Here is a 10969-nt window from a genome sequence, read left to right on the forward strand (position 1 = left end):
TTCTTTAACCAACCAACCAACACAAACACAAATATTTTTCTGATTGTGCTCGTGTCCGTGTTCCTTCAAAGTTAAATGAACAAAAACGAATATGCACATGTTCATGATCGTTCGGTTTGTTTATAGGCTAATGTTGCACTGATGTAGTAGGGTTTGCTACGTGGAAGATTTTAATTGGCAGAAACACTTAACTAAATTTAAGAAATGTCAAATGATACTTTCATAAAACAAAAAACTGATGACCATTTTGTTAAACTTGTTGGTCAAAACCATTTTTCACAGCAATGAAAAGTTAGAACATGATTGGTCTTCATCAAACAACATTATCATTCGTCGTTCGACAATAGGTTCGAGTTTTGTACACTACCTAAAACAGTCAAAAAAATTCAACGCACGTAATGCTTTGCATATCGTGAGTTCCGTCTGTAATATCATCATTATAATAAATATGTGTAGCAAGTAGCAACAACCATATTCACAACATCAATATTAATAAGCTACTGGAGTTTCAGGAAATGTTGTACTTTTTGGCCGGAAGTCAATCTATGTACACCAACTGAAGTACAGAATACATGTCCTACTTACACTGGTAAGTCATCCAACGCGTACCCGTCAAATCCAAACTCGTTATTTAACTGTCCAACACCTTGCTGCTGCAGCATAACAACATCAATAGTTAGCGTTTACTAATAACCAACGTGGCTGAACTGAAATAACTGAAACCAACAAAAAGCAACAGATGGTTTTTATGTTATTTTAAAACCTGAATTTTTTTTTGGATTTATGACTTTATGTATTACAGTTTTAATTTTTGAATATTAATAATTTATAAAAAAACAATAAATGATGTAGCCTAAAAATTTTAGGCCTAATCATTTAAAAGAAAAAAACTTTAGGTCTAAACTTTAACGCCCAAATTATTATTTTGGGCCATTTCGTCGGCCCAAAATCACCAAATGGCAAAACCGAAACGAACCCATTGTGAAATTGAACAGTTTCTAAAAACCCAAAACCGAATTTTCGGTTCTTGGTTCGGTTTGAGCCCAAAACCGACCATGCACACCCCTAATTTTTACATCCGTGAAGGGTATTATTGTCAATCAACTAGGTTTCGAATCATACTTGTTTTAGGATTGCAGCTAGGAGATCATCTTGACCATACTGTTCGGAATACATAGTATTATGAAAGCTTCCATCACTATGGCTTTCGGTCTTAATATAAGTGTTACGTTGTTGACCAATGTTTGACCCGTTAAGGTGAGTTCTAGTGTCAACCGCAGGGGAGAACATCACCTTTCCACCACCTAAATTCTGGTTTTGCTCTCTCATTTCTGACCCTGAGGAATGGTTGTGTTGAAGTAACAACGATGACTGGTCATAGGTCAAACCTGAGTCTTGCAAACTCCACTCGCGAGTTTGACTGAGATCATAGAAAACATCATAACTTGGAACAATTCCTCCCACTGAAACCTTGGCGTCTAAGTTTCCGTCTCCTGATGGCGTGGCCCGAACATTTGGATTTCCCAAACTACCCCCGAGAGGGTAACTATTAACGGACGAGGCTTGTGAAACAGATACCACAGGATTGTACACCTTTGATGACATGTCAACTGCGCCACGTGTCAACATATGAGCGTTTGTATTCGACTGAACTTGATGTTGACTTTGACTTTGACCGCCCATTTGGATCTGAACTTGATTGTTCATGCTCCCGAAAGAATGCTGACCGGACTGATGCAAACTCACGAACTGCTTTGGTTCAATGTTTGTAGGAATCCCGGGAAGTAAATTCATCTGCTTGCTATTATTGTTAATATTACTACTAATATTATTATTATTATTATTATTATTACTATTATTAATATTATTATTATTATTCAAATGTTGACTTTGTACTTCTGAGTATCTTGACTTTGGGTTTTCAAAGCTAAAAATATTTCTTTGATCGATGACGGACTTTGAATTATTTGACCTCCCGAGAGCCACGGCTTGGAGAGTTGCAAGGCTTTGTGGAGGGAGTTGACTGAGTTGACCACTGGCAGCCAGGGCTTGAAGATCAAGCCCGTTCAGTGACGACATTGGCCCGTATCCTGCATCTGGGCCACCCATAAAGCCTGAGTTCATCCCGCCTGGAAGCTGGGACCCACTGAGTCTTCTAAGATAAAGACGGTATTTCTGCACCAAATTCTTGCCGTTGTGAGGAAGAAAGGTCTTCAATGCATCACATAAAAAGTCAACAATGAACAAAAAGTCAAAATTGAAAAACCCAAGTGGTTTCGTTATGTTTTCTGAAACCGCTATGTTATCGAATAAACACTACTATAAGGGCTGCAGGGTCATTTGATGATACTTATTACAAAACAGCCTCACCCTGTGGCCCTTGATATATTTAGAACTATTTATTCCATAACACGTTTGCAACCCGTTTTACTTGATAAAACCCGAAAAGAAGTTTTACTTGAAGGTGACTCGCAACGTTTTCTCTCATTAATCCTGGGACATTCATCAGCTCCAATATCTTCTTCGGGACTGCTTCTGCATTCATTCAAATTCAACAGCACAAAGGACAAATTAGTAATTTTACATGAAAAAGTTAAAATAAAAAACAAGTAAAAAATTTTCATACTATCGATTCCAAGCTGATTAACCGCTGCAACAAACTGTTGATGAAGCTCAACCGACCAAACAACCCGAGGCTTCTTCAAAGAAGAAGAATCGTCTCTTTCTTCGGCTTCATCTTCCTCATCTTTCCGTCTTTTTGTGTTTTTCCAGTTATTCCCTTCGTTTGCAGAAGACGAGTAGTCGGGTTCTTCTGGCGGCTTCTGCTCGTCAGCGCTTGCTGACTGGTCAAAATCTTTCCACTCGTGCTTACGTCTTCGAACCATGTGTTGCCATATGTTACGTAACGCTTCAATACGAACAGGCTTTATTAGATAATCACACGCCCCGTGAGTAACACCTTTCATAACTACACTCTTGCTATCATCCGCCGACATCACTGTAACAAGGGTAAATCGGTCAAATCACAGAATCTTGATCCAGCTAATCAAGTAACCAAAGTATCCAAATTTCATTAATAAGTCAAATATGGAGCAGTTGACTTACTAATAACAGGAAGATCCATTTCAAGCCCAATATGTTCAAGTAGTTTGAATCCATCCATATCAGGCATATGAACATCACTAATCACAACATCAAATCCATTTTTATTTTCCCTTAAATATGATAAAGCAACTTCAGCTCTGTTACATTTAGTCACTGCAACATTTATATATAAAAAAGTCAAAATTCAAGAATTATAAATCATATAACAAGATTTCAACAAATCAAAACTAAATCAACACCAGCATGAATTAATAATATAAAGTAAAATAAAAAAAATACTAAATTAAGTTAAAATTCAAGCTCAAGATTTGTGAAATCATTATAAATCTGAAGCTTTATTATAATTATGAACCATAAATCTAAATGGGACATTGACTATTTTAATTTTCTACCATAAAGTTTTAATCTTGATGGAAAATTATAGATATAACAGTATACAAAGCATAAAAAAAAAATTAAAAACAAAAAAGTTAAAAATGATGAAAATTATAATACAAAAACTGAAAACTAAGAAAAGGGTATAAAAGTTTAGCAAATTAAGGTATAATACAATAATTCACCATAATAAAACAAAAATAACTTTATTTTTTTTACACAGTGTGTATTTAGTGTGTGTTTGCATGTACCTTCATAATTGCAGTGTCTAAGCATCTTTTCCAAGATCATGAGACAAGTTGAGTCATCATCAACTACCAGCACCCGGAGACCCGCCGGAAACTGATCAGAAACACCGCCGTCGCCGCCGCCGGACTTCCAAGAACCACCGCTGGAACTGGCCATCATCTGTTTATTATTATTCATTAATTTTTCCGAAAATAAATACTCAAATCACAACAGTAAAAATATCATTTTTATAAACCAAACCCAAATTTTTTAACTACTTTTGGATGAAAAGATTAAAACACAATTCAAGAAAATTAACAAAAACTGATTTTTTTTTATTATATTTTTTTTAATAATTTTTGTTTTTGAGAGAGAGGATGAAAGGAGGAAGAAATTATTACTTGGGTTTTATGGGATTTATTTATATTAGGAAGCACATGGTTTTGTGCTTCAATTTCTGATATTTCTTTTAAATATTTTTGATTATTTTTTTTTATTTTGTGAGTTTAATATTCTTGTTGATTAGAAAGTGGGTCTTTCCTTTGAGTGTGGATCCAGCTCATGTATGATGTTATCAAACCCATGCCAGCCAAACACATATCACATGTCTATACATGTCATATATATATATATATATATATATATATATATAAATTATTATATAATTTAATTTAAAGTTAGGGTATACATTCATTGCATTTCCATGATTTTTTATTTTTCAAATCTCAGAGGAAGTGAAGAAACACTAACCGGATCCCAGGCAGATTACAGGTAACCTGGGGGTTAGATAGATGTTTCCCACGAGGGGTTAGACCCGCTAAAGATGGTTCTTCTGATAACCTGCAAAACAGACACCGTGAGCTTGTCACTGAAAAGGGGGGGTTCCTCCTTGTGACCACCCTCCGGCGTGAGAATCAGACTAGATTGCTCTTTAAATATAAATGTATATTAAGAGATTGCTAGAGCAGATATCAGGTATAATATGATAAGATATGTTAAGATATGATGATCATACCATTTGTGGTATTTATAGCCGAAGGTAGGTTTCCAAGGAGGTGTGGCCTGCTGAATAGTATTCCTGTTCCACCAACAGTGACCTACGCACGTGCCCTGCTGGTAGTTGGTGGGTAGGCAGCGGCTGATAGTGACCAGGCCTGCTGTATACTATTCCTTTTTCACCAACTACAGGCTATGCACGTGGTATGTCAGGAGTTGGTGAGTAGGTAGCGGCTAATAGTGACATACAGTACAAGAGCATGCTGCTCGCCATACTGTTGTCAATGAGCTGTCGTATCTTTGGACAGATCTTTTGCCCATACCTCGTCAGGTACAGTAAAAGATCCTCAGTATCGTACGGACTGGCTCATTTGGGCGGGAGTATTCCCCCTCCCGCCTTTGTGCGGGAATGTTCCCGGCTTGCTCATTCCTTCTTCAGGTGACTTCTGAATTATTATGAGAGTTAAGCCTTGTGCGTGTAGCCATGCTGCGCGGGTGGCCTTCCCTGATGGCCGGTATCCGTAACTGCGGGAACAGGCGGAGTACCTGGAAACCATTGGGAGGCGTTTCCTGCGGGGACAGCTTGCGTACCGCACGTGAGGACGTCACGTCTCTGAGCGTGGTGGGTCCTGCTGATCCAGTTGGTTTCTGCGCAGACGTTCCTTTAGTTTAGTCTTGCGGGTTCAACCGCGCAGACGTCCGTTTAAGGAGTCTTGCGGGTTGAACTGCGCAGACGTCCCTTTTCAAGGTGAGTCTGTGGGTCCAACTGGGCTCTGCTGGGACCTACCTATTCAAGTCCCCCCAGTCCAATGTTCTTCTCATGACTGTAATGAAGTGAGGTGAACTTTTGGACTTGAGCAAATGGTTTTTGAAAAGGGTTTAGTTTTAAGGTTTTCCATGGGGATTCTTCCCGCGGAAGTCCTAATGTCACGCAGAATTTCCCACTGTTCTGCTTGATCTTTGGGTATGATGCGGGTAGGTCTGTAACCTCCTCGCAAGTCAGGAACGTTGAGTACCTCTTGTGTAGATTCTCCATGAGGTTTTGGTCATTTTGAACATAGTGATCAATTATGTTAAAACCACCAATTCCATCTTGAAGTTTCAAACAATCTAGTTCTCGACGTTCCCGCTATGCGGGGATGTTATTCCCGTTTGCGCAAGCATGGCCCAGAAGATCCTTCTTGGTTTCATTTCCCTGCGGAGTGCTAGGTATGTGAAGGGTTTTGCCTTGACACTGTACCCGCACTCGTCTTATAGTTACTTTACTCCCAAGGTATTCCTGGCGTCAATTCCCTGCAAGTGCTAGGTATGTGAAGGGTTTTGCCTTAACACTGTACCCGCACCCGTCTTATAGTTACTTGGTTGCCGAGGTATTCCTGGCGTCAATTCCCTGCAGGTGCTAGGTATGTGAAGGGTTTTGCCTTAACACTGTACCCGCACCCGTCTTATAGTTACTTGGTTGCCGAGGTATTCTTGGCTTCAATTCCCTGCGGGTGCTAAGTATGTGAAGGGTTTTGCCTTGACACTGTACCCGCACCCGTCTTATAGTTACTTGGTTGCCAAGGTAAGGGGTATATTCCCGCTTACTTTTGAATCTTTGAGACTTGCGTTATAAACGTTATATGAATTGCGCATGCATATTTTAGTTTATTTTAGCAATTTTCCCAGTGTTTTGGATAAGTTAACCGTTCGACGCGTGGTTGTCAATAGGTTCGGTTTCTTATGATTTGTGCGGTTAGGACCGGCACTTTCATTCAGTGGAATGACCAAAGTTTACCTATGACTGACCTGCGTGAAGGTTTGCCGTTTTTGGGTTTATGCGGGTTTTGCCGCCTTCCCCACGCAACGACTTTCCTCGTAATTATGCGGTGAAGACCGGCATATCCGTGTGGAAAGTTTACAAGTATAAATGTAGAATCATCAGCGTCAATGTTCTAAGGAGAATCATTTCCATTAAAAGTGGCTTTGGGCCTTTTACAAATTTGGAATTGATCTACATGTAACACTTGCGTAATTGAGCTCAGTTCCATGTTCTTGGGACGGGAGTGCCATCGAGCCTTTCGAGCACGTATGCGCCCTTTCCCAGCACTTGTTTGATAACGTACGGACCGAATTTCCTGAAAAGCTTCTGGTGCTGTGAGCGTTGGGAGTTCGATCAAACGTGACCGAATTTCCTGAAAAGCTGCTTCCGCTTCTGGTGTCCAGCGGAAGTGCGTTTTCTTTAGACAGTTTCTCAGCGTCGACACGAATGGGAACGACCTATCCGCATGATTTGCCAAGAAGCGGTTAAGTGCAACTAGGCGTCCGTTCAGTGTCTGAGCTTGTTTGATGGTGGTAGGTGATTCCATTTTGATAATGGCTTCGACCTTTTCAGGGTTCGCTCTGAAGCCATCTTTTGTAACGATGACTCCTAAGAACTTCCCTTCTTCCATCCCAAAGGAACACTTGCTCGGGTTGAGCTTCATGTTTATCCTTCTGAGTGTGTTGAATGTTTCTTCGATGTCTTTCAACATCGCTTCTGGGTTAAGGCTTTTAATGACCAGGTCATCCATGTATACTTCCAAGTTTCTCCCAATTTGGGCATGAAACTCTTTGTCCATCAGGCGCTGGTATGTGGACCCGGCATTCTTAAGTCCGAATGGCATCATTTGATAACAGAATGTGCCATCGGGCGTCCGAAATGCGGTTTTGTCCTGATCCTCAACGGCCATGTGGATTTGATGGTATCCTTTATACGCATCAAGGAAGCATTTAAGGCGAAACGGTGATAACGAATCTACCTTAAGATCAATTTCGGGTAACGGGTAACAATCTTTGGGGCATGCTTTGTTCAAGTCTTTGAAATATATGCACATGCGCCATTGCTTGTTAGACTTTGGTACCATAACGGGATTTGCAACCCAAGTTTGATATCTGCTAACGCGTACGATGCCCGCGTCAAGGAGTTCCTTGACTTGGGTTCTACACGCGTTAGCTTGTTCCGCCCCCATTACTCTACGCTTTTGTATGACCGGCGTAAAAGCCTGGTCACACTTGAGCTTATGCTCTGCTTTACTTCGAGGTACACCAGTCATGTCTGCTGGTTTCCATGCGAAGATGTCAGCTTTTTTTTGTAGTAAGCGTTTGAGTAATGTGCGCGTAGGATCAGTTATTGTTGGGCCAATGGTAACCGCCTGGTCGGGGTATTTTCCATTAAAAGCCCATTCTTCTGGTTTGGTGATGGTGGGTTTAGCCATCTTTGGTTTGGGTGTTAATGAGACAGATGCGATGCATACCTGGGGAATACCGGTGACCATCGCCACGCCCTCAGCTGTTGGCCATCCCATCATGCCGTGGACTGAAGATACTACGGCGTTGAATCTTGCCATCCCGTCTCTCCCGAAGAGAATGTCGTACGTGTGGTGTGGCTTCCTCATTACGACAAAGTCCACATCCTCTGTGCGGGAGAGTTTTCCGTCTGTGAGAGTGACGGGGAAAGATAGGATGCCCAGGGGGGTGTTTGTGCTGCCGTCGAACCCTTCCATCGAGGCGTAGACCGTTTCCAAGCGTTCCTTGTCTTCATCATCTAACTTGTCGAAGAACTGCCTGTACATAACTGTTGACGAGGCACCGTTGTCAACAAGAGTGCGGGAAGTGATGTAGTGCCCCAGCTGGCTTTTGATGACGATAGGGCCTTCTTTCCTGGGTCCTCCTAGCACTCGCGGGAAGCGCACCTCAGCTTCTTTCCATGCGCATGGTTCTGTCGTCTGTCTTTTTCTTCCTCTGATGTTACCACGAACCATGTGAATGCTGATGTCAACGGGCTTTCGTCCGTTGCTTTTGTATCGGTTGTCATTCTGCCATCTATTCCTGATTGATGCCACCAGGTGTGTAAGTTTGCCTTCCTTGACGAATGTTTCGATAATATTCCTCAGAGATGAACACTTCTCAGTGGTGTGACCCTTTGTGCCGTGGAAGCACAGTATTTGCTCTGGTCCGCGTCAGGTCGTTGTCGGACCTTTGGAGCTTTTGGCCATGGGAGTTTCTCAGTGGCAAATATCTCCGTGACGCTTTTGGTGAGGGGTGTCCACCTGGTGTGTTGGTTTGACTGTATTTTACCCCTTCCGCCTAACCGATGTTGCAAGCCGGATGAGGTGTCAAAGTTTACCCTTGACTGCCAAATGCCTAGCTTCCGCTTTTTGTTTAATCGGGCGGTAAGGACGTTGTCTTCTCTTGTTTTCTGGGTGTAGAGGTTTGTGCTCTGTGGGAGATCTCTACCCAGTTGCTTCTCCGTTTCCGCAAAGCGTTTAGCTGCTGTCATGATGGCATCCCATGTGGATGGCATGCCATCTTTACCCGTTAAGGTGCGGATGAGCTCTGGGTCGTTCGCGCCCTGAATAAAAGCAGCGCGAACAAGATCTTCGCTAATGTTACCCAGACTTAGCTTCTTCGAGTTGAAGCGAGTGATGAAGTCTAGCAAAGATTCATCTTTTTCTCGAATGCACTTGAGGATTGTCCATTGCTCCTCGGTATACTTTCGTTGTTGGCTGAAGTGTTGGCTAAACTTCTGTTGGAAGTCAGCCCAGTCGTTGATGTGGTTGACCGGTAGACGATCGAACCACGCTCTAGCAGCCCCAACAAGTGTCATTTGGAACATGTAACACCACGTAGGTTCCGTCCAACTACTGACGGTTGCCCCCGCTATGAATCTGTTCAAATGATCATCTGGGTCAGATATACCATCATATGTGCCTATGCTGGACATTTGTTTGGCACTTTTTGGGGCAATTGCTTCCGCAATGTCCCTTGCAAATTTGGACATTCCCGCATTTGCAACGTTTGGTCTGAATGTTTTGGAGAAGTCACGTGGACTTCCCTCTATGTTTTTTGGTTTGAAGGCTTCTCCAAAATGCCTTCTCGGTTGGGAGTCCGTTTCCTTACGCTTCCCTTTTGCCCTATGGCGAGGGTTCGCGTCGGAGTCGGATTCCTCCGAGTCATCTTCCAAGTATTCTTCGAATTCGTCAGCCTGTTGGACGGAACGCAAGCGTTCGTCCAACTCAGCTTGGAATTTCTTTTGACGTGCCTCCGCCCATGCCTTAACTTCATCGAGTGTTTGGCGGGGGAGTCTTGTTCGTTTCTCTAACTGGGTATCGGTGAATCCCAGTGAGCGATTATTTACTGCACTTGCCCCAGCTTGGGTAACTGGGGTAGTGTTCGTAAAATTTACTTCACTTGCCCCGGCTTGGGTAACCGGGGTAGTGTTTGTAAAGACTGTGTAGCCGGTATTCCCCCCAGTAGCTGGGGTTGTGGTTACCGGAATTTCTTTAACCATCTTTCCAGAAGTTTGAAAAAACTGGAGAAAAATGAAGTTCTAGCATTTATGCACGGATGGCGCCAATGAAGAAACACTAACAGGACCCCGGGCAGATTACAGGTAACCTGGGGGTTAGATAGATGTTTCCCACGAGGGGTTAGACCCGGTAAAGATGGTTCTTCTGATAACCTGCAAAACAGACACCGTGAGCTTGTCACTGAGAAGGGGGGGTTCCTCCTTGTGACCACCCTCCGGCGTGAGAATCAGACTAGATTGCTCTTTAAATATAAATGTATATTAAGAGATTGCTAGAGCAGATATCAGGTATAATATGATAAGATATGTTAAGATATGATGATCATACCATTTGTGGTATTTATAGCCGAAGGTAGGTTTCCAAGGAGGTGTGGCCTGCTGAATAGTATTCCTGTTCCACCAACAGTGACCTACGCACGTGCCCTGCTGGTATTTGGTGGGTAGGCAGCGGCTGATAGTGACCAGGCCTGCTGTGTACTATTCCTTTTTCACCAACTACAGGCTATGCACGTGGTATGTCAGGAGTTGGTGAGTAGGTAGCGGCTAATAGTGACATACAGTACAAGAGCATGCTGCTCGCCATACTGTTGTCAATGAACTGTCGTATCTTTTGACAGATCTTTTGCCCATACCTCGTCAGGTACAGTAAAAGATCCTCAGTATCGTACGGACTGGCTCATTTGGGCGGGAGTATTCCCCCTCCCGCCTTTGTGCGGGAATGTTCCCGGCTTGCTCATTCCTTCTTCAGGTGACTTCTGAATTATTATGAGAGTTAAGCCTTGTGCGTGTAGCCATGCTGCGCGGGTGGCCTTCCCTGATGGCCGGTATCCGTAACTGCGGGAACATGCGGAGTACCTGGAAACCATTGGGAGGCGTTTCCTGCGGGGACAGCTTGCGTACCGCACGTGAGGACGTCACGTCTCTGAGCGTGGTGGG

General features: G+C 42.8%; 1 protein-coding gene across 2 annotated transcripts; it reads right to left on the reverse strand.

Moving 5' to 3' along the window:
- Window positions 1-164: 164 nt before the first annotated feature.
- On the reverse strand, window positions 165-4128 carry LOC143631869 (two-component response regulator ARR2-like). 2 transcript variants are annotated; one of them, XM_077100493.1, is made up of 7 exons: window positions 4110-4128; window positions 3732-3888; window positions 3106-3258; window positions 2627-2998; window positions 2459-2535; window positions 1123-2175; window positions 165-653 (listed from the first exon to the last, which is right to left on the reverse strand). In XM_077100493.1, the coding sequence occupies exons 2-7, from the start codon at window positions 3886-3888 to the stop codon at window positions 582-584; spliced, it is 1884 nt and encodes a 627-aa protein (XP_076956608.1). In that variant the 5' UTR covers window positions 4110-4128; the 3' UTR covers window positions 165-581. The 2 variants fall into 2 exon arrangements, with proteins under 2 accessions (XP_076956608.1, XP_076956606.1); XM_077100491.1 differs by lacking the exon at window positions 4110-4128 and having other exon boundaries at window positions 3732-4092.
- Window positions 4129-10969: the final 6841 nt, after the last annotated feature.

This window comes from Bidens hawaiensis, unplaced genomic scaffold (genome assembly GCF_021521415.1).
Source record: "Bidens hawaiensis isolate Kalapana, Puna unplaced genomic scaffold, B.hawaiensis_p1.1 tig00006258_1, whole genome shotgun sequence".
NCBI classification, from domain to species: Eukaryota; Viridiplantae; Streptophyta; class Magnoliopsida; order Asterales; family Asteraceae; genus Bidens; species Bidens hawaiensis.